The 22,141-nt window shown below is 50.7% G+C and overlaps 2 protein-coding genes across 5 annotated transcripts in view; one reads left to right on the forward strand and one right to left on the reverse strand.

The window, feature by feature from the left end:
* Nrl (neural retina leucine zipper) overlaps positions 1-12,906 on the forward strand; it is a 33,829-nt gene extending 20,923 nt beyond the window's left edge. The window contains exons 1-3 of one of the 3 annotated variants that reach the window (XM_005377054.2): positions 4,425-4,467; positions 10,368-10,772; positions 11,550-12,906. In XM_005377054.2, the coding sequence (XP_005377111.1) occupies positions 10,395-10,772; positions 11,550-11,882 (711 nt within the window). In that variant the 5' untranslated portion in view covers positions 4,425-4,467; positions 10,368-10,394 and the 3' untranslated portion in view covers positions 11,883-12,906. Of the gene's footprint in view, positions 1-4,424; positions 4,468-10,013; positions 10,773-11,549 lie in introns of those variants that run through there. The other 2 variants (XM_013510412.1, XM_013510411.1) reach the window with 2 other exon arrangements.
* A 1,528-nt stretch (positions 12,907-14,434) lies between these two features.
* Positions 14,435-21,728, reverse strand: Cpne6 (copine VI (neuronal)). 2 transcript variants are annotated; one of them, XM_005377055.2, is made up of 18 exons: positions 21,626-21,728; positions 21,017-21,125; positions 19,573-19,744; positions 18,987-19,166; positions 18,219-18,293; positions 17,986-18,060; positions 17,734-17,817; positions 17,556-17,645; positions 17,110-17,214; positions 16,804-16,890; positions 16,516-16,575; positions 16,131-16,264; positions 16,006-16,060; positions 15,867-15,918; positions 15,474-15,607; positions 15,115-15,351; positions 14,751-14,928; positions 14,435-14,635 (listed from the first exon to the last, which is right to left on the reverse strand). In XM_005377055.2, exons 3-17 carry the CDS (start codon positions 19,738-19,740, stop codon positions 14,791-14,793), a joined length of 1,674 nt encoding a protein of 557 aa, XP_005377112.1. In that variant the 5' UTR covers positions 19,741-19,744; positions 21,017-21,125; positions 21,626-21,728; the 3' UTR covers positions 14,435-14,635; positions 14,751-14,790. The 2 variants fall into 2 exon arrangements, with proteins under 2 accessions (XP_005377112.1, XP_013365711.1); XM_013510257.1 differs by lacking the exon at positions 21,626-21,728 and adding an exon at positions 21,415-21,480.
* Between the last annotated feature and the right edge of the window lie 413 nt (positions 21,729-22,141).

Genomic DNA, 22,141 nt, shown 5'->3' on the forward strand with positions numbered 1-22,141 from the left:
AGTAAGAAGCTATGAGGCAGAGGAAAGAGAAAGATTTAGAGAAAGAGAGGGATGACCAGCCCCATGCTGGGTAGCTAGGCCACATGGGTGTTCTCATCAAGACAGGAGTTCTTTTCTCAGCTGGGTATTTAATATAATGATGTGCGGGTTTTTTTTTTTTTTTTTTTTTTTTTTGAGACAGGATCTCACTATGTAGTTCAGGCTGTACTTGCACTCACTATGTAGTTCAGGTTGGCCTTGAACTTGTGGAAATCCTCCTACCTCATCCTCTTGAGTGCTGGTATTATACGTGTGTGCCATCACACCTGGTTTTACACTACTACTCTTGCATTTGTGGACATTTTTTTTTTTTTTTCAGTACCAGGGATTGAACTCACAATCTTGCCCTTGACAGGCAGGCACTTATGCCACTGAACTATATCCAAGCCCGTGTAGTCATTATTATGTGAAATAGGGTTACATGAATGCAAGAACTGTGATACCATAACAGTTACCTGATAACTGAGACAAGTACTAAATGACTAATGGGCAGGTACATATACAGTGTGGATACACTGAACTAGGGGATGATTCATGTCCTGGGTGGAACAAGGTGAGAAGGTGTGAAATTTCACCATACTGTTCAGAATGGTCTATAACTTAAAACTTATGAATTATTTATTTTTGGAATTTACTATTTAATATTTTTAGGTCATAGTCGACTACAGGTAACTGAAGCCACAAAAGGTGAAACTCTGGGTCAGAGAGACCTATAGTTCCTCCTTGAGCACCACCTATGGCTCAAGGGAGGTGTCTTACTAATGCAGTGTTCCACTCCGATGGGCATTGTGTGTCTAATGACTGGCTGGTCCAGGGGTACAAAGGCCTCCTCCGTGCCTCAGTTTGGGACAACTCTGAAGGTCCACCCCAGTGGGTTTTTTTTTTTTTTTTTTTTTTTTTTTTTTTGAGACAGGGTTTCGCTATGCAGTTCAGGCTGGCCTTGAGCTCACTTTGTAGCCCAGGCTGGTCTCGAATTTGCAATGATCCTCCTGCCTCAGCCTCCCGGGGGCTGGGATTACAGGGGTGCGCCACCATGCCCGGCTTCACCCCAGTGTTTCTGTGGGATCAGCAGATTGCTGTTTCAATGCAGTTCACCTCTTCCTTCTTCCTCCAGTCCTGCTTCTCCTGCTTTCTTTGAAGGTCCTTCCCAATAAGCCAGTGTACACAGGTTGGCAGGGGCGGTGACAGGGCCACATATTTGTGCACAGAGCTGTCCAAGATGACGTCAAGGGTAGGAAAAGAAGTTGTCCCAACTGAGGGCCAGTGGTCAGAAGCTGCCCATCCCCACATCATCACATTCTGGTGCATGTGCCTATTTGTTATATCCCCAAACTCAACTCGGATGCTTTCTTTTTACTTCCAGTACCGGGAATTGAACTCATGACCTTGCACTTGCCAGGTAGGCTCTGTGCCGCTGAGCTAAATCCCCAGCCCTGACTCAGATGCTTTCTTAGCCCCCAAACTGACTCTGATTCCATTTGCCATCCCCCAATCACAAAGGGCTGGAAATGATCTTTTCAAATACAAATCTAAATACATCATATCTCCACTGACAACCTGAAGTGTCTGTAATCAGTAGCCTCATTTAATTTTTTTAAAATTTCTTTGGTTTTTTGAGACAGAGTCTCTCTATGTCATTCACGCTAACCTTGGACTAACTACGTAGCCCAGAATGCCCTCAAACTCATGGCAATCCTCCTGCCTCAGCTTCCTGAGTGCTAGGGTTACAGGTGTGTACCACCATGCCCAGCCTCTCTGATTTTGAAAGAAAGCCCAAATCCTTGACCTACTCAACCAGCTTCTGCATGGTCTGACTCCTGCTGACTACGCCACCCTCGTTTATCAGCATTTTCCCCACCACCCTTTCTTTCTACTTTCTGGCTATATTTTTTGTTTGTTTTTTCAGTTTCATGAGTACATCTACCTCTTTCCTGCCTCTGGTCCTGCTTACCTTATTTCCCAGAAAAGAAGATTGTATCTTATATTATTTTTTGCTCCAAAAGATTTAATAGGACTGATTTGAGGAGATGTCTTATTTTTTCATGTGCCACAATCTATACTTATTCATGTACAATGGTCTACGATGATTCATGCACAAAAATCTGCACGTCATTTTCTTCTGGAACATTGTCATAATGCTCCAAACCCTGAGTTCCAGCTGAATTTTTTGTGACTCCATTTCCTGTAGAAACATTGGGTTTGATATCTCATGTCCAGCAATAGAGCTTTCCTTAAATGAGCGCTTCCTGTCCATGTAGCCTGCTAGTAGTGCATTAGCAACACAGCTGTAAATGATTCTATCCCATGAATTCTCCATCCAAGTCACAACCTCTTGTGTAGTAGGTTGCACAGAGTTCTCTTTAAAAATCAAGTGTTAATTGAAGACTTATGAGACAGGAGTGGCTTAAGTTATGACTGTTGAGAATGATGGTCCAAACATGAAAAAAGAAATCAAAGAAGGTATCAGAAAATGGAAAGATATCCCTTACTATGAATAGGAAGAAGCAACACTGCGAAAATGGCCACACTCCCAAAACTGTTATGCAGATTTAATGCAATTCTAATCAAAATACCATTAGCGTACCTCACAGAACTAGAAAAAACATTCCTAAAATTCATTTGGAACCAGAAGAGGCCTAGAATAGCAAAAGGAACCCTGGGCAACAAAGGCAGGTCAGGGGGCATCACAATTTATGACTTGAAATTATACTATATAGCTACTGTGATATAATAAGCATGATATTGGCAAAAAAAACCAAAACAAAACAAAAAACCAGATCTGAGGACCACTGGAACAGATTAGAAGATACAGACACAACTACAAACTCACTCAACCACCTTATCTTTGACAAGGGGCCAAACAGGTTCACTGGAAGAAAGATAGCCTCTTTAATAAATGGTGCTAGAAAAACTGCATTTCCATATGCCGAAGACTAAAGTTAGACCCATGTCTATCACCATGCACTAAACTAAAGTCAAAATGGATCAAAGATCCAAATATTAAAACAGAAACACTAAATCTACTGGAAGAGAAAATAGGTAGAAATCTTGAAGACATAAGTGTAGGCAGGGACTTCATGAATAAAACCCAGACTGCTTGGGAAATACTACAAAGAGTAAATAAATGTGATTTAACCTTCTTAAAAAGCTTTTGAACAGCAAAAAAGATCACCAACAGAGTGAAAAGAAAACCCACAAAGTGGGAAAAAATTATAGCTGACTGTCCCTCGGACAAAGGACTTCTGTCTAGAACATATAAAGAACTGAAAAAAATCAGATCCCCAAAATTCAAAGACCGAATCCAAAAATGGGCATCTGAGATGAATATGAACTTCTTAAATGAAGAAATACAAATGGGAAATAAATATATAAAAAATATTCAGCAACATTGGTTATTCAAGAGATGCAAAGTAAAACAACACTGAGATTCCATCTCACTCTAGAAAAAATGGCTATCATCAAGAAATTGACCAAGGGGCTGGGGATTTAGCTCAGCGGCAAAGCACCTGCCTGGCAAGTGCAAGGTCGTGAGTTCGGTTCCCGGTACCGGAGAAAAACCAAAAAAAAAAAAAAAAAAAAAAAAAAAAAGAAATTGACCAATAACACGTGCTGCTGGGGCTGTGGGGAAAAAGCAACCCTTCTTCACTGTTGATGGGAGTGTAGATGGTACAACCACTGTGGAAATCTGTGCAGAGGTTCCTCAAAAAACTTACAAGTCTCATTCAACCCAGATATTCCCCTTCTAGTTCTCTTCCCAGAAGAATTAAAAACATCATATCACAGTGATGTATGTGCACCCATGTTTGTAGTAGCACAACTTCTAATAAATCTTGGAAATAACCTAAATGCCCATCAACTGAGGAATGGATTTAAACAGATGTGTATTTTTATACAATGGAGTATTACTCAGCCATAAAGAAGGATAAACTTGAGAATTCTATAGGTAAATGGATGCAGTTTGAGACTGTACTCATAAGTGAAATAAAACAGTCTCACATGTGTAAACATTGTATTGTCTACCTGGTGTGAGAAGTTGAAAGAGTAATAAGATACAAAAGGCACAATAGATATTGTGAAATGGGAAGAAACTGTTCAAAAGGAAAGAGAAACTGGGATGGAAGAAAGGAGAAAAGAAGGAAAGGAAAAGAAAAAATACACATACAGGATAGCTAATATAGTTATACTACTAATTTAGTTCATTGAAAAGCAAGATTTGTGCTATATTGTTTGATCAATTTTTCATGCCTATATCTTGTAATCTGAGCAACTACTTTGAAGATAATAATATGCAATGTATTTTGTTTTTTCTTTTTGAGACAGGGTCTTGCTATGCAGTCCAGGCTGGCCTTGAGCTCACTTTGTAGCCCACGCTGGTCTCGAACTCCCAACTATCCTCCTGCTTCAGCCTCCTGAGTGCTGGGATTACAGGTGTGTGCCACCAGGCCCAGCTACAATGTATTTACCACTGTTACTCTCCTATTATCTTGTTTTGAAATCTTGTATCACTGTTTTTTCTCTTAAAAAAAAAAAAAAAAGTGATGGTCCATGCAAAAACAATGAAAAATTTCAGGCATCAAAACTCAGAAAAAGTTTGTTTATTTTATGTGAGTGCATGAAACACATCTGTTACAACACATGCTGTATTGAATTATGAAGGTTCATATTAGGTACAACCACATCTGTTCATTATTGTGTGCACACGTTATTTGTGTGTTATCTCTGTACTCTGATTGCTCATTTGTCTGTTTACATAGCTATTTACCTCTCATCCAAAGGTACCTGCTGGGATATTTACAAGTTCTTAATTATAATTTATATTATCATGTAAGCATTAATGTCAATAATATTATTTATACTTAAAATATATTATTATTATTTTATAATTTAATAGACCATCGTGTATCGCAACAAACATATCAAATGCATCCATCTGACTGACAATCTTCACTGGGCTTGTTTTAGTGGTAGGGCTTATATTACAAGCTTCCTGAAAAATCATGCTAGGGCTTATTTTTCAGTTAGGTCTTATTTTCAGGGAAATATGGTATCGTGTTCCTGCATCCTGGAATCTCTAGCTGTGCACGGTCACTTTTTATTCGCCTGACCTGTCTCAATTTGTTGTGACTTCCTTTGGAACCCTGTCCCTGCAACGCTACACTCTGTGCCCCAACTCCTTGTATTTGAAGATTAAGTCTTCATGAAATAAAATCTCAGATATCCTGGCCTTCTCTTTCATAGCACTCATCTCAGTTAAAAGGATTTGTTTGTGCCTATAGTTCCAGCTCTTTGAGAAGCCAAGGCAGTATGATTGCTTGAGCCCAGGATTTTGAGGCCAGCCTGACAATCTGTCTGTTCCTCTTTCTTCTATTACTTTTGTTTCTCTAGGCCCTTGTTCCTGTCCACCTTTTCTTTTGGCCCTCACGCCCTTCTTGGACCTCTCCCAGAAGCCTTTCTCTCTTTCTTTCTTTCTTTCTTTTTTTTTTTTTTTTTTTTTTTGAGACAGGGTCTCGCTATGCAGTTCCAGCTGGCCTTGAGCTCACTTTGTAGCCCAGGCTGGTCTCGAACTCACAGTGATCCTCCTGCCTCAGCCTCCCAAGTGCTGGGATTACAGGCACCATGCCCAGTGCTCTCTTTCTTTTACTTCTCCATGGCCTTTTCTCATCTCTTCTGTCTACCCCATCCTCTGCCTCTTTCAGTGTGAATCCCTGTGCAGTGCCTGAAGACTAAGGCACTGTGGTTGTTCCGCCCTCTATCTCAGAGCTACACATACCCCCTCCTTGGCTGGTCTCCCATCTCTGTCCTGTCATCCTTGGTGCTCACTCTGCCTTCATCTTTTTCATCCCTGTTTCTCTATTCTCAGAGTTCCTCCAGCCTTTCCGGCTCAGTAACTATGTTTTAGCCTCCAGGCAACCTCGCCCAACCTCCACCTGAGGGATGGCGCAACTTCTCCTGTTGTGCCTTTTGTCCTCTTCTCTCTAGTCTGAGTCCAGCCCTCATTCCCCAGCTCCTTTCCCTGGTTAGCAGTGCCTGGTCTGAACTCTAAATGGCTCAGCTCTCCTGAGCTTGTTTAGCCTGACTGTCTTAGCCCCTTAGCAGCTTAGCCCTCCCACCTCTCCTTGAGCCCTCCAGTAAACAAGAGGCTCAGGGTAGATCTACCAGCTGCTGGGAGGGGGCAGGTGTCTGGCCAGGCCACAGCAGGCATGCAGAGGGGGCTGCTTCTACATCTCCTATTCCTTCCTTCAGGGGAATTTTAGGGTTTGTGTCCTGGGCATCCACCTTAGAGCTACTGTCCACAGACATGGGTATGGGGTTCCCTGTCTCCGTGATCCTCATTCCCATTTTGTGGCTGGTTCCCAGGCCTTGAATCTTTGCCTTTTCTGAGAAAGCAGCCCTACATCAAGGCAGTCACACAGAGATGCCTTTCTACTTGAAAGATGAAGGTGGACTCTGCTCTGTAAACTGGAAGTGCAAGTGAGGAAACAGAGGGCTGCCATCTGATCTAGATCTTCTAATGCACATACAGAAGGCGTGTGCTCGGATCTTTAACATCCCTCAGAGTTTTGTGTGTTAAAGACTTAGGCCCCAGCTCTGCACTGCTAGGAAGTAGTGGAAATTTTAGGAGTTGGGAGGTCTTGGGGTCACTGGGGACATGCCCACGAAGGGGCCGGTGGGACACCAGCCCCTGCCTCTTCTTTTTTGTCTCAGCCGGGAGGTGAACAGCTTTACTCCACTACCTGCCACTGGCCATGCTGTGCGGCCTTGGCACAGGCCCCACATGACAGGGCCAGTGGAGCAGGAGCTGGAACCTTGAGAACTGGGGGCCAAACTAACCCTTTTCTGAGTTTACTATCTCCCGTGTTTGTTATAGTAATGGAAAGGTGGTTGATACAGCACGGTAGGAGAGACTACCCACAATCACACACACACAACACACAGTCTCACACACACGTATTCATACACTAAAGGAAGTTGGGTGGAATGTAGGCATCTGTGGACCAGTAGTTCTCAAACTTTAGTGTTTGTCAGAATTGCTGAAAGGGCCTGGTAAAATGCAGATTTCTGGATCCCACCTCCAGAATTTCTGATTCGGTAGGTTTTTTTGTTTTTCTTTTTTTTTTTTTTTTTTTGGTTTTTCTCCGGTACCAGGAACCGAACTCACGACCTTGCGCTTGCCAGGCAGGCGCTTTTGCCGCTGAGCTAAATCCCCAGCCCCAGTTTTTTTGTTTTTCGTCTTTTTGAAACAGAGTCTTGCTATGCAGTCCAGGCTGGTCTTGAACTCACTTTGTAGCCCAGGCTGGCCTCGAACTCTCAATGATCCTCCTGCCTCAGCCTCCCAAGTGCTGGGATTACAGGTATGTGCTACCACGCCTGGTCAAGATTCAGTAGGTTTGAGATAAAGCCAGAGAATTTCTATCTCTAAGTTAGTAGGAAATGCTGATGTGGTTGGTCTGAGTACAACATTGTGAGAACCACTGTCTTAAATAATCTGCATCTACCAGATTTTCCTAACATCTAAGGCTTGCAACAGGTTAATTTTTATAACTGAGGATCCGTGGGGCTGAAAGAAACCCTGTCTCTGTCTAAGTTGGGAAAGGGGACCGTTAACTCAATGAGAGTATCTGCATGTCCTCAGAAGGTAGGGAGGAGCCCTTAACCCCTGGAGTTCTATTCTAGTACAGACCTTATTTAAACAGCTTCGGACAGGTTTAAACGTCTCCTCGGCTAATTCCTAGTTCCCTGTTCCAACTCCTGCTGGGGGATGATAGCTCTAAGAGGTGTTAGGGGATTAGACTGGAAATATAGGTCACTCCTCAGCCATCTGGGAACTCCAGTGGGTGAGAGAGGAGGAGAGAGGGGCAGAGACACACACAGGGAAAAGGTGAGAGAAAGCAGAGGGCTGGTGAGGGCAATCACAAAAGTGTATCTGCTGGACTCGTGCTGATTAGACTTCAGTGTCCTTTGGTGGCCCAGAAGGAAGATGCCTGTTCTTTCTTCTCCCAGTTCTTCTCCCAAGCTGGGCTGCCTTTCTGGGGCTGGGGTTTTAGGAGTGGGAGAGACCAAGAATTGGATGGCCAAGTCCTAGAGAATCCCGGTGTGGAAGTTGCTTATCTTTCTGATGTGATGGTTGTGAGGGGCATAAGGCCAATCAGGGTGAAGACAGGCTAGGGTGCAAAACATGAGGAGGAAAGTTACTTGGAGAGGAAAACGACCCAACAGGCCTAGTGAGAGTGGGTTAGGAAGAGCTTGTCTTTCTCACAGACACTGGAGGGAGGTGCAGAGCCTCATGGGTCAGGGGGCTGAGAGCATGTCTGGCTCTCATTCCCTGTCCCAAGGTGCTGAGCATTCGAGAGCCGAGGGCTGTGTCCACAGGGATGAGTGGTGGTTGGAATCAATGTGGCTGTGTATTAGAGAACCAGACTCGTACGAGCTGGACCATCAGTGAGGAGCTTTGTTGGGGCAGATTCCCCTTTTCTTCTTTGAGGACAGACATACTTGTCCTCTCCTTCTTTTCCACCCTCCCAGCCCCCCTGACCAGTGAGAGATGCAAATGATCCCTGGCCTCATTGGCTGAGGCCTGAGGAGCACAGATGAGCTCAGAGAGCTGGTGCTTTAAGAGTGCCCTTTGGGCTCTGTGCCCACAGCCCCCTGGTTATGAGCATAGAGGTACCAGGCCCTGCCTGCTCCATGGGGCCTCCGGACTCTGGGGAAGCTGTGCCTGTCTGGCTCTGCCACTGACCACATCGTCTCTGCTGTCCCTAGAGTGAGTATGTCTGCGTGCCAGGCTTCTTACCTATAGCTCCCTCTTCCAACACCTGCTGTCTGCCCTCTGCTGTCTATTTTCCAGCATCCTCACACTTCTGTACTTCGCCCTGTTCTCACTCTAGCTGTTATTACATCAGAAAGATAAACAGCCTTCCCCACTTACTGCTTCTTTGCACATCCCGTTCTCTCTGGATATCTCTGTCATTGTCTCACCACCTCCTTCCTCTGAGGAACAGTTCCTTTGATTGTTTTTGTTTCCAACCTCTCTGTCCTCTCAAGGCAGGGGAGCTCCATGAGGATGGAGCTGAGACCCAAAGAGGGAGGAGTTGTCCTTCGTCCTACTTTTCTGGGAGAGCCTGGGGGGTGGGTCTGAGATGTAGCTGACAAGAGGACTACCTAGGCTAGGGGCATCAAGAGGGAGCCAAAGGCTAAGCCCTAGGGATAAGCGCACCTTGCTTGGACCCTTCTAGTGGGTGGAGGTGTTGAAATTTGAAGTCCCTCTGGGACTTTCAGGCTGTAAAAAAAATCTCTGACATCATCTAGCCAGAGGTTCCTCAAGAAAGCATGTATTCCACAGTGGGTAACACAGAGGGGTGTGTTCCTTGGTGTCATAACTTTGGGACACTCCATGTGGAAGTTGAACAGAAGGTTGGCTGAAAAACTTCTTAGGTTAGTATGTTCTTGGGCCTTGAGACTATGCACAAGGTAAAAAGAACAGGGAGCCTTTCATAAAATCATCTGAGCATAGACCTCTTGGTAACTTTCTGGAAGCAGTGTTCTGCAGAGCACTCTTGGGGAGATGTTACACAGTGTCACTGCCTCACTGAACAGGAGAGGCGGTCAGGAAGATGACAGTGGTCTTCTCAGGTTTACACAATACAGCATGTTCTAAACCGAAAGGGGAAATTAATGTTGGTGAGTTCTCCTTGTAGAAACTAGTCTTGAGGACAGATGGTAGCCACTAGTCCTGATCTTTCTAGAACTGGCTCCAGGACCTTTCTTCTTCCCTAGAAAGTCTCTTGCTCCTATAAAAGGGACTTGTTGATTGATTGATGCATTCAACAAATGTGCGCTGAAGGTCTTTTGTGTTCAAGGCACTGTCCTGAGTGCTTTGAGACAGATAGCACAGTACAGTGCCATTATACCTTAAATCCACAGCATACATGCCTTCCCACCATCCTAAAATATACACACATTTAGTCACAGTTAATTAAGCATAATTTTTTAATTGCTTGGAAGTGGAACGGTGTCCCTTGAGATGACAGAGCTGCTCAGCATGTCTGAGCACCGGGGGTTGGGAGCACTGCCACATTGCTCTTGTTTTTTGTAGATCCCAGAGGCACTGGCAGGGGAAGAGGTTGTGCTACCCTCTTCCTCCTTTAAACCTTCAGCTTCCTGTCTCCTGTCCTCAGGAGTCTTTGTCACCTGCAAGGCTGCCCTGCCTGGAGGGGACTCTGTGGGGAACAGGGCTGCACCACCACACCAGGACACCTGGGCTTCGGGCTGGGTGTTTGGTGAAGGGACCACAGGCCACCTCTGTTGCTCCAGATCTCTCTTTCTTGCAGGTACAGCGCTCCCAGCCCAGCCGCAGAATGGCACTGCCCCCCAGCCCTCTGGCCATGGAATATGTTAATGACTTTGACCTGATGAAGTTTGAGGTAAAGCGGGAGCCCTCTGAGGGGCGATCTGGACCCCCCACAGCCTCACTGGGCTCCACACCTTACAGCTCAGTGCCTCCTTCACCCACCTTCAGTGAGCCGGGCATGGTGGGGGCCGCGGAGGGCGCGCGGCCAGGCCTGGAGGAGCTGTACTGGCTGGCCACCCTGCAGCAGCAGCTGGGGGCTGGGGAGTCGCTGGGACTGAGTCCCGATGAGGCCGTGGAGCTGCTGCAAGGTCAGGGCTCGGTCCCTGTTGAGGGCGGCGGCTACTATCCAGGGAACCCAGAGGAGACAGGAGCCCAGCACGCCCAGGTGAGTGGCCAGCAGCTGGTCTGGGGGAGACAGGTTGGAAAGGGAGAGAAAGGAGGGAAAGGAGAGTTCCTGGAGAGGACTGTGGGCTGGGGAAAGAGGGCAGGAGTAGAGAAGGGCCTTTGAAAGACATCAAAGATGTAACGACCTTTTTTCGCTCCAAAACGGAGATGAGTAGGCTGAATCATAAAGAAGAGAAAGAAAATGAGATTAGAAGAGGACCCAAAAGGAAAGGGTTGAGAGTTATAGAGCGATTACGAGGACGAAAATATGTACATGGTGCTTGGAATGGAGCAGGGTGGAGGCTGTGGTTGAGGTTGGCCTTTTCCAAGCGCCCAACCTTCTCAGGAAGGATTGGGACTCATCCTATTAATTATAGACACAGACTGGGGCGTTGAGGGCATTAGGACATAATCCAAATCCTTGGAGGGTCACAGGTTTCCGGCCACTGGGACGCCACCGGCGTGGCGCTGGGGGCGGGGTCTGTCTGGGCGCGGGTTCCCGGACTTGGAGCCGGATGCCGGGGCGGCGGGGTGGGCACTGCGTCCAGGCTTGCGATTGGCTCGGCAGCCAGCGGGAGGCGGGCTTGCGCTGATGGGCGTGCCTAAAGGGCGCGAGTCCAGCGGCCAGGCCTGGGGTGGGGTCGGGAGGAGACAGGTGGGGTTAGAACAATGGGCGTTCAGGTAAAGGTGGGGCCACGGGCGGGGCCTTCCCGAGGGCAGGCCTGGCCCGGCATCAGGACCTCGGTGTTCACTGCTGACCTGTACTGCTCCTCCGCAGCTGGCCGAGCGGTTTTCAGACGCGGCGCTGGTGTCGATGTCCGTGCGGGAGCTCAACCGGCAGCTGCGGGGCTGCGGGCGAGACGAGGCGCTGCGGCTGAAGCAGAGGCGCCGCACGCTGAAGAACCGCGGTTACGCGCAGGCCTGCCGCTCCAAGCGGCTGCAGCAGCGGCGCGGGCTGGAGGCCGAGCGCGCCCGCCTGGCCGCCCAGTTGGACGCGCTGCGGGCCGAGGTAGCTCGCCTGGCTCGTGAGCGCGACCTCTACAAGGCTCGCTGTGATCGGCTGACCTCGAGCGGCCCCGGGTCGGGGGACCACACCCACCTCTTCCTCTAAGCCTCCGGGGGAGGGGACGTGGGGTGTGCAGGTGGTTGAGTAGAGAGCAATACTCCGGAATCGGCTGCACTACTCACTTCTGGTCCCATCCACTCCCCAGTATGACCACACAAATATCCCCAAACTTCCTGGACCCTCAAGATGCTGGCCATTTTCTGGAAGAGGGGTCCCTTCTCCTCTTCCAGGCCTTGCACAGTCAGGGAACTCTCCAAGGGCCAGGGCTCTGCAGGCGCGGAGGGTGGCATTGTGGAGGGCAGCCTTGGGCACAGTGAATGGGAGGGAAGGGAGTGGCGCAGCTCTTCCCTCAGTTTAGTTCTTAATTAAAGGTTTTCAATTTGTAGTGCATTAAGGCTGTAATTAGCAATGAGGCTGTATTTTTCACTCCAAGGTTTGTAACCTCCTTAGCAAGACAAACTAGGAATGCTACCCAAGATTCATTTTCCTACCAAGTCCACTGGTCTTCAGGGCCCTCAGCAGCTAGGCTTGAGGAGTGAGCCCCAGGTGTGGGTTAGCGTCAGCTAGGAGAGGGGCCTTGGCGCTAGTCGTGGATCTGCCACAGGATCCCACTGTCACCTTGAGCAAATCAATTGCTCTCTGGCCTCAGTTACTTCATCTAATCCTCATTTGGATTGGATGACTTCTGACACCTTTTCAGTTCTGGCATCTCCCCATGAGTGAGTTCCAACGATCTCCCCAGGAAGCTCCCGAGACAAACCTCATCAAAGGGACGTCCTGTCCTGCTCCAGTTTCTGGCCACAACCCCAGCAGTGGACTAGAAGCCTGGATGGGGATGCATGATTCCCCTCCACACACAAGGGGTCCCTGCTGCTCTGTCCAGGCTGCCTCAGGCTCCAGCCTTGCAGAGGTACCCCTGCTACCTCCTACCTCTCTGAAGGCTGAGGTGAGACCTCCGCGGATGGCAGAAGCTGAGAGTGCAGCTTTTGCGAATTAAATCTGAAGTCCAGGCAGAAGTGTAATACTATTGGCTAAATGTTCTTGCAATTTAAAAAGAGTTCATTTTCTATCCCTGCTTCAGACTGCTGTTTTGTATGTCTGTGTGTAGGGGAGGGGTATCCACTTGGAACGGAGCGATACAGTCTCAGTTCTGGACAGCCAATGAAAATGGGGTGGAGATGAGTGGGGATTGGTCCAGACGGAGCCTCTCCCTTCCCCCACCACTACCGCAAAACCTAAGAGCAGCAGCAAGGCCTGCCTGTGGCTATCCTCAAGGTCTCATAGTTGCCATGGTAACTCAAGCCGCCAGTTCTGCCGCAGAAGGGAAGGGCAGGGAGGGCCTCTGGGCAGAGCAGAAGCGTACCTCACCAGCCACTGTTGTCCATCCTCTAAGGGACATAATAAATGGGAGAAGCGGTGGGGCGTGGGGGAAGTGGCTCACATATGTCTCTCTTCCTTTCTGCCCCTTCTATCCGCCCCCTTCCCAGCTGTCTCTTCCCATCACAGTTCTTGTTCCCTCCTCCCCCTCCTCTAGTCCAGCTCATCCCTCCTCCACTCAAGAGCCTGCAACAGGAGTCCTCTCGAAGGGAGGGGTTGGGGCAGAGAGGGTCCCTCCAGGAGTGCAGCTCTTCTTCCTTTGCTCTGTGTTTCCCTTCCTCTGTATTTCCTTTGCCCACTCTCTGGAGCTGCAGTCCAGACGCAGTGCTTCTCTTGTAAACCTTTCTTATCTGCGTGGCACACAGACGTCTATCCACAGACACCTGTGCACAGAACCAGGGCACATATACATACAGCTGGCTCTCAATATACTTGAGTCACAGGATAGACTTCAAACAAAGGTTGCACACTGTAGGGATGAAGAGTGTGGGTGCTTTGGTCGCATGGGCTTGGGCTCAAATTCTATGAGTTCTCTGACCACGGCTGAATTAAAAAGCAGGATTTGCTTTGTTAGAAAAATAGGGAAAATAAATGCTAATTATCTGGTGAGGATGCATGCATTTAAAGAAGCAAAGTTTGACACATGCTAAAGAATAATATTTGTGGGTTGCCAGAATGCACAGCTCAGAGTGCACAGCTAGATTTCTTGAACCACTGAGGCTGTACTCACAGAGGGTCAGGGATGTGGGGTGCATGAACACTAACACATTGACACATCCAGGAAAATCAGGCTGAGCAGACCTGAATGTCCCTTATGTTCCTAATTCATTAGCAGAACTGCTGCTCCCCTCCCTCAGCCCCCACCCCAACACCCCTTCTTGGCCCGCCCCACAGCTGTGTGGGGGCAGGGGTTCAACCCCTGGGGAACTCAGTGGGGCTTCTCTGGAGACAGCTGTAAGAGGGCATCAGCCTGCCCTCTTGACAACCCCTTATTACTCCCCTATCTCCTATTATTAACCCCCATGGTGCCTGGACCCCCTTAGGCTTGGGAGGTAAGAGTGGGAGCTCTTTGGACCCCACTGGTTGGAATAAAATTACAAAGGCAGAAGCCTCCCTGGAGGTCTGGCTCAGATTTTGAAAGGTACAGGCACTCGTTTCCTATGGTGTCAATGGGTGCTACAAAGTGCTGCATGGACACCTGGAGCATGATGGGTAGAGGCTGAAGTGCTAGGAGTGGTTCCCTTTATTAATGACCAGAAAGTCAGATCACTGAAGGAAGTCACTGAGGGGCCACAAAGTTGAGGGATATGGGGCTTGGAGAGATGGAGGCAGGGCCCACATCTCACTTCCAGGACCCAGGGGGCACAGCTGCAAGAGGCAGAGGCACTGGTCACTTGAGTCACAAAGGTCAGGACAGGCACCTGGAAGAAGTATGATAGTCATGAACACCCTTGTCTGCATTACACAGCTAGGTTCCTCAGAAGTCCCACTTTGTACCCACTTTGCATCCACCTCTTTGAAACCCCCAAGACTCACTGAGAGGCTGAGGGAGTGTCCTCGGTCCAGTGCAACGCAGTCACGGGCTAGGACTGGGAGTTGTGGCTGGTGTGCAGGGCCTGGGAGCCCCAGGGCTGATGCCCTGGCTGGCGTAGTACTCCACTACCTGCCGGGGAACCTCAGCCAGGACACACTTAGCTAGCGCAGAGGGGGCAGCCTGCAGGTGAGGGAGAGATGAGATTAGGGGCCGAAGGGCAGGAGAAGAGGGGGAGGCGGGGCTTCGGAGTGGCCAGCTGGGCTCCAGTGTAGTTTGTAGGACGCCAAGCCAGTGAGAGATACAAGTCAGATTGGGAGCACGAGGCACTGAGAAGTCCTTCTTCCGGGAAGGGCACTGAACACTCACATCCTTGAAGTCCCGGAAGGGCACAAACTGCACTATGTCGCGGGCCGCGGGCACCCCTTGGGGGCAGCGCAAGGGGCCATCATCGCCATCTAGCAGCCGCATGTCAGAGAAGTCAGCATTGCCCACACCCACGATGATGATGGACATGGGCAGCCGGGAGGCACGCACAATCGCGGTGCGGGTCTCGGCCATGTCGCTCACCACGCCATCGGTGAGCACCAGCAGCACCGAGTACTTCTGAGGGCAGGCAGAAAGAGAAAGGTTACCTCTGTGGGCCAGGGTGTGAAATGCGTCCCGAGCCCAGGTCCACGCCCCAGGACACACAGCGCAGTGCCTGGTTGTATGTTTTGCATCCTCACCGTGGCTTGGCCGGTGCTCTGCTCCCGCTGTGCTGGCCCAGCCACACGGTTGATAATGGGGGCCACATTGGTGGGGCCATAGAGCTGGATCTGGGGCAAGCAACGACGGTAGGAAGTGATGACCCCGGAGATCTCTGTGGGCAAAGAAAGGAGATATAGCTGTCAGGGATTGGACAGCCCCCCACACCCCCATTCTTTGGCAAGCAGGAGGGTTGGATGGTCTGGGGCTGTGAGAATTGGGCGAGCAGATCATGGGGCTGGAAGTCTGACCAGATGCATAAGTGGGAGGGACAGGGAGCTGGACACATGGGAATGGAGTCTGGGCTCTTGGGTGGGATGGCCAGGTCTGGGCAACAAGCCGTGGAGGCAGGCTGGTGGGGCTCTCCAGCTCACCTTCGCATTCAGGGTTTTCCGGGTCAAAGTTGATAGCAAAGTCGTGCGACACCTGTGCAGGAAGTTGAACACAGTGAAGGCATGGCTCTCCTTCCCACCCGACTCCACCAACTCCTCCTTCCTCTTGCACCCAGCGTACCTCGAAGTTGGGAGGGATTCGAGCCCCGAAGCCAAAGGCTGGGAACCGCTTATCACTGGAAAGAAGAACAGGCTGTGGGGCTCCAGGGCGAGGACCCCTTCCTAACCCTCGCCACCCTCTCCTACCTGTCATAATCCTGGCAGATGCCTCCCACTGCTCGCAGGGCCTGCAGGTAGTGGTTCGGCTGTCGGGGGCTGAGGCAGTGTAAGGACTGGCTGCTCCTTGGGTCCCCGTTGGAGGCGGTGAAGTCGATGGCCACCTGGCGGGGATGAGGGTGAGGGTGAGGAAATGGTCACACTGCTGCCATGAAGGTGGACAGAGAGGCTGTCCCAGAGCTGGATTCTCGTAGGGAGGACTAAGGTGCATCTGGGGGAGCTCACTGTTAGCCTCCTCATGGGGTGGGGTTGGGTTCTGGCTGACAATATCCCAAGCAGGGGAAGTAAGACTCTGGGCTTCTTCAGTTCAATATGGATTTAGCTCCTCTTTTGCCCCCATCCCCTGGGCCTTTACCGTGAAGCTGATCTGGCAGCCGCCCATGATGTAATCCAGGAAGGTATGCACCTTCTCCACCTGAGAGGAAAGAGGTAATGGAGGATGGGATGGTCCTTTTGGGAGGCAGCTTGGATAGAGGCTTCTGTGGGTAAAGCAGGGGAGCTGGAGTTTTTGAGGTTGCAATTGGGTGGGACAACCATTGCCAGGAGCAGAGAAACTGGCCTTTGAAACAAGCAAAGGGTTGAATCAGAGAGTGTGGTAGGGGCAGCAGAGGGGGCGGGATTTGAGGCAAGAACTAGGGTTTACCGTGCACTGGGCCAGTACTACTGTTCCTGAGCTCTTGTAATTCTTCTTCTTGTCCCGGTACTTGGGGTTGATACAGTCCCACTGCATCTAGATCCCAACACCCATAAATGGAGGGTCACAGTCCAGCAGGTGGCCTTTCTTGTCCCCTTTTAACACAGCTTTCCAGAGCAAGGCCCCCCATCTTTTGGCTGAGCCTGGGCATATTGTACCCTCTCCACTTCCTATTGCTACAGTGGTCCTTTCAACTTCACCCTCTGGATTTTCCCAGGGATCTGATGGGATTCTGGGGCTGGGATTGCTGTGCACCTCCTGCCCAGGGTTTGCAGTCCCCTCCTGCATCTCCTGGAAGGTGCTGGTGAACTCGCCGATGAAGTCATGCTTCCCACTGGAGTCATAGTCGTACACCAGAAACTGGAAAGGGAGGGGAGAGCCAGCTCAGGGTGAGGGATGCTCTGAAGCATTCCTAGATTGGGTGGGGAATTCAGGGTGGCAGAGGCCTCATAGTCTTTAGGCCCCCGTAGAGGCCCTTCACCCACCCAGAGAGGCTACCTGCTGGGCTTTGTTCTTTGGCACAATCTGGTAGTGACTTTGGCCTCTGATAAAAGGCATACATGTGGGAAGCTTAACATTAAGCTATGAACTGTCCCACAGTGAGAATCCCTTATGGGTCGGGCTTCCACCCTCAGGGGGAAGGTCTTAGAACAAACACTGGATGTTTTAAGTAGGCTGTGCTCGCTTGACTGGGGCTTCACCTTGAGAGGCCGGTGGACATCACAGCTGCATAGAGAGTGCAGGGACAGGCGGAATGGCTCCCAGCTGGGGTTCAGGTTGTTTTTCACCACCTTGGAGAGGCACCACGGAGTTGGTCACCTCCTGTCTGTTTCCCTACTCTGCTCTCCCTCCTCCATCCCCATATCCCTAGATACCAACCTCAGTCCTCCAGACCAGCTGGTCACTCTGGTCCCTGTTGGTCTTATAGATTTCCATAAAAGGGTCAGACTTGCTGAACAGATCCTGGAGACACAAGGGAAATGGCCCATGAATCTGGTGAGGTCTACAAGGAGGGCTGGGGAGAGGGCTAGCACTGCGGAGGAAACAGGCCGGGTCCTCGGGATTTGCCACCAGTGGGAGGCCTAGGGCTCTCTAACAGGGGTCATAGGACCAGGACTCAGGGATTCTAACCTTGTTGTCTAGCTTTTGGGCTCTGAAGGTAAGTTGCACATAGTCGTTGGTACCAGATACTTCCTCAGCCACAACCTGCAGGGGGACACAAGTGGCAGGACTCTCCTCCCCCAACCAGTGGGGCCACTCTATCCCCTTTCCATGGGTGAAGTGGTCCTGGGCATGATACCACAGATGACCATGCAGGGGCATTGAATGCCTAGCCCAAGAGTGTGTATGGTGACCTTGCTTACCGTGATTGTGGACTTGCCGGCTGTCTTCCCATTCTTCAGCAGTAATGGCTTAGTGACCTTGGTTTGTGATACAATCTGGGGATGGAAGTGGAGAGAGACCCAGCTGTAACGCACCCACTGCCTTGGCCACGATACATAGAAGGGGTAGAATAATAAGTGTTCTCAGAGTGTCCCCATATTGGCCCTTTGACTGGACTTAATTTCTTCCTTACTCTCTCTCTCTCTTTTTTTTTTTTTCATCTTTTTGAGACAGTCTCGCTGTGCAGCTCAGGCTGGCCTTGAGCTGACTTTGTAGCCCAGACTGGCCTCGAACTTGCAATGATCCTCCTGCCTCAGCCTCCCAAGTGCTGGGATTACAGACCTGCACCACCATGCCTGGCTGGACTTAATTTCTACAGCAGCTTTAAGAGGGAGTTACAGGGGGCTGTAGCTCCGGCTCAGGGGTAGAGTGCCTACACAGCATGTATCAGGCTGTGATTTCAATCCCCAGCACCCAAAACAAGAAAAAATAAATTAATTAATTAAAGAAAAAAAGAAAGAACAAAAGAGGGAGGCACTATAATATTCCACCCCACACCATTTTTTTAGATGGGGAAACTAAGACTCAGAGAAGTAAATATCTTGCCTATGGCTCCACACCCAATGAATAACAAACACGGTGGCATCCAGGCCCAGTTTGAATTAGCTCAAGATCTCGTGCTCCCTCTTGTTTCAGGTTCCCAAAGCAGCAGCTGACAAAGGCTGGGGAAGGTGACCTAGAACGCAGACCTGGCCCAAGGTGCACTCCGTAGAGCCGAGGAAGGTGTCATTGCTGGGGCTGGTGGCTCCATCCTCAGCATCAAACACATGGAATTGCAAGGGCTGCTTCTCTTCAAAAAAGTACTCGAGGGAGAGTGCCCGGGAGAAGACAGGGCTGGAACAGGATCGAAGAACCTCCGTGCGCTCCACCTGCGGCAAGAGGAGTGAGGGCCTTTTGGGACAAGAGGCTACTTTTCCCTGCCCAGGTCCTGCCAGCTCTCTTTCGGGTCCTGTATTCCCAATAACTTCTAGTTCTCTTCCTGGGCTGATCCCTGAGCTTAGAGTGCTGCTGGCCCACAAGACGCACAGCCCTCTGGGGCTCTCAGGCCTTTGAGAGCTATCCCTCTGCCTCTGGGGCACTCTCAGGACCCTCTGGGACTCTTCGAGCTTTCAACTGTAAAATGGGTTGTGTTTGTAACGATGGCATGCTTGTCTTCATGGTTACCCACATGGCCTAGAAAAGGTCCTCTGGAGTCCTCATCTTCTCCCACCCAGCCTCCCTCATTCCCAGGCCTAACCCAGGAGGTCGATTCAGGAAAAACTCCTATTCTCTCACCTCTACCCACCGCTCATCAGAGTACAGCTTGAGCAGCACACAGGGGTGGGGCTTGGCGAGTGTGTCTCGGTCCAAGAGGCCATGGCAGGATACTCGTAGCTCCACCCGGGAAGCCCCCAGCGTCATGGTTGGGGGCTCAGGCACCCATCCCATCTCAGGGTCCGACATGGCACTGTGGGGAAGAGGCACAGGGGCTTGGACACTGTACTCTGGGCCCTAGAATCTTGCCCTTTTTTCTGAGGCTGGAGTCTCATGGATCTCCTGCTTCCGCTACCTGTTTGGCTTCCCCAGACCTCTAAGCAGTGGAGGACAGAGGATCAAATTCTCATGCTCCTGCATCAGAGCCCTGCACTTCTCTCAGTCCTACCCACCTACGGGTGTGTGGATGGGGCTTGAAAGGGCTGGAGGGCTGGGATGCAAGCTGGGTTTCTGGCAGTCTGGGCTCCTAGGCCATCGATTGATTCACACTTTCTGCTGTCTCAGCACCTTCTGCTATTTCCAGACTGGTGTTTGAGCCAGCACTGCACTCAGTCTTGGCACGAGGGAGCTGAACTGGGACAAGGGGGTGGGGCAGGGGATGGAGAGGCCCCTGAGGTCTGAAGAGGACGTGCTTCGGGAATGGAGTCTGCAGTGGGTGGAGGAGCCAGGTTGGAAGGTGCCCTGCTGGACTGTCTCCCTGCCCCCACTCATTTCTGGCTGACTCGTGGGAGAGGAGGGTGGTGGGCTTAAACATTAAGATCAGGACCATCTCTGCTGAAAGCTCCTCCAGGCTCCCACAGGGGATCCCACTATGACAAGCCTTGCCTCCTCCCCACCTCCCCTGTTCTCACACTTCTTGGCAGCGCTGGCACTGTCTCTTAGCGACAGGATTTGGGGGAGCCGCAGCCCCCTCCATGCTGTCCGTGGGATGCATGCGCGCCACCCTCCCCCAGCAGTGGTACCAAGCCTGGGGCAGCAGCAGGCAGGGGCACGCCAGCCTGCATTCACGGCTGGTCAGTCCATCCAGCTGTTTCTGCCCAGATGTCAGGGTGAGGCTTCTGATCCCATGCCGTGTTTCTCCAGGCGAGTGTGCATCAATGTCTGAATGCCCCACCCTCTGTGTCTGTCCCCATCTGTCATGTGTCCATCTCCAGGAGGGTGTGACAGTTCCTTACCTCCCTCAGAATGGGGACCCTTCCCTGGCTGGGTAACCACCACCTCTTCCACTATGTGTGTCTTCTGGATATGGGAGGGAGGGTCTGGGCTGGGGCTCTCTGCTTTCTAGCCGCTATTCTCCCAGTTCTTGTGGGGCTTCTGAGGTAGGCAGGGACATGTGGTGATGAGGGGATCGGACAGGGCTGGGGGCCTCTCTGGGGTATAGAGGAGATGTTGTTATGGAGACTGGGCCAGGCAGGGCCAGGTTGGGCCAGGCTGGGGCTGGGCTGGGGAGGGCGGGTGGGCTCACCTGGGCTTGCAGTCGGGGCTCCTCTCTCCGGCTCTGGCCCTGGCCCTGACTTCTTGCCGCTCCAGCCGCTGGCGCCGGCTCCGCTCCGGCTCTGCTGCTATTTATGGGGCTTGGATGGGAAGGGGTGGGGGGGCTGTAGCACCAGCTCCCCCCGCACAGACGGGTTGGGAGGGAGAAGAGAGGAGGGGCAGGGCGACTGCCTGGGAGGGAGCCACAGAACTGGGGGAGGAGGGCGGGCTGGGGGAGGCTCAGAGGCAGGACCCCCACAGACACAGTGACACACATCTTCCCTTCACACGACACCCACACCCAGCATCACAGAGAGACACGCACACTGCAGTGGTTCATGCACACACATCCACACAGAAACGATGGTGACACATGCACCCACGACTTACAGGCTCACACATATCTTGACACGCACAGGCTCCAGTATGTAAACTCACTGTGACACCATGACAGCTACAGCCGCACCAACACACAGTGGAAAACACACCCAACAGCTTCACAACACTCTCAACAGTATTACACTTGTTAAGGATATTTTCAGCCACCTATAAAAGAACACTGTGCTGTATTTATCACACATACGAACACACTCGCACAGACCTGGGATACAGTAGAGTGTGGGTCTTCATTGCTCCTTAAAGACCCTCATGTACCAGTCTGAATCTCATGGCTTTGAGAGTGATGTTCAGTTCCCTAGCCATCTTTTTATAAAGAGATGCAGGAAGTGAACATGACTGCTTAGGGCACACAGGCTCACATTCTGGTCACGCAGCCCCTGAGGACAGAGCCGCACAGTTGGGACATGTGCTGAAGGACTGACTCCCAGGGCATCTTTCCAGTGCCACAATGTACCCAACAACCACCCCCCCCACCACCCATATGGCCACATCCTTGTGGGGGGGCAGTACCTCGGGGTGATCTTAAGGAAACAAGACATTAGTCATTCCTAACAAGACCAGGGGAAGTGAGCAACTGCCTGGGGAGACAGAAGCCACATGAAGAGGTTCCAGCACATGATGATCCGGGATGGGAACACAAGCACAGTCACCAGGACACCTTCACTCTCTATCCTTTAAGCTGCTCATTTATTAACCATATCTTGGGTGCCAGGATTGG

The sequence above is a fragment of the Chinchilla lanigera genome, unplaced genomic scaffold, assembly GCF_000276665.1.
Source record: "Chinchilla lanigera isolate Chin_1 unplaced genomic scaffold, ChiLan1.0 scaffold00008, whole genome shotgun sequence".
Lineage (NCBI taxonomy): Eukaryota > Metazoa > Chordata > Mammalia > Rodentia > Chinchillidae > Chinchilla > Chinchilla lanigera.

Coding starts and splice junctions, on each gene's coding strand:
- Cpne6 (XM_005377055.2), bottom strand. CDS start 19,740: ATGTCGGACCCTGAGATGGGATGGGTGCCTGAGCCCCCAACCATGACG. Junction 18,294..18,986: donor CGGAGTGCACCTTGGGCCAG/GTCTGCGTTCTA, acceptor TTCCATCCCCAG/ATTGTATCACAAACCAAGGT. Junction 15,608..15,866: donor GGAAAACCCTGAATGCGAAG/GTGAGCTGGAGA, acceptor CTTTGCCCACAG/AGATCTCCGGGGTCATCACT.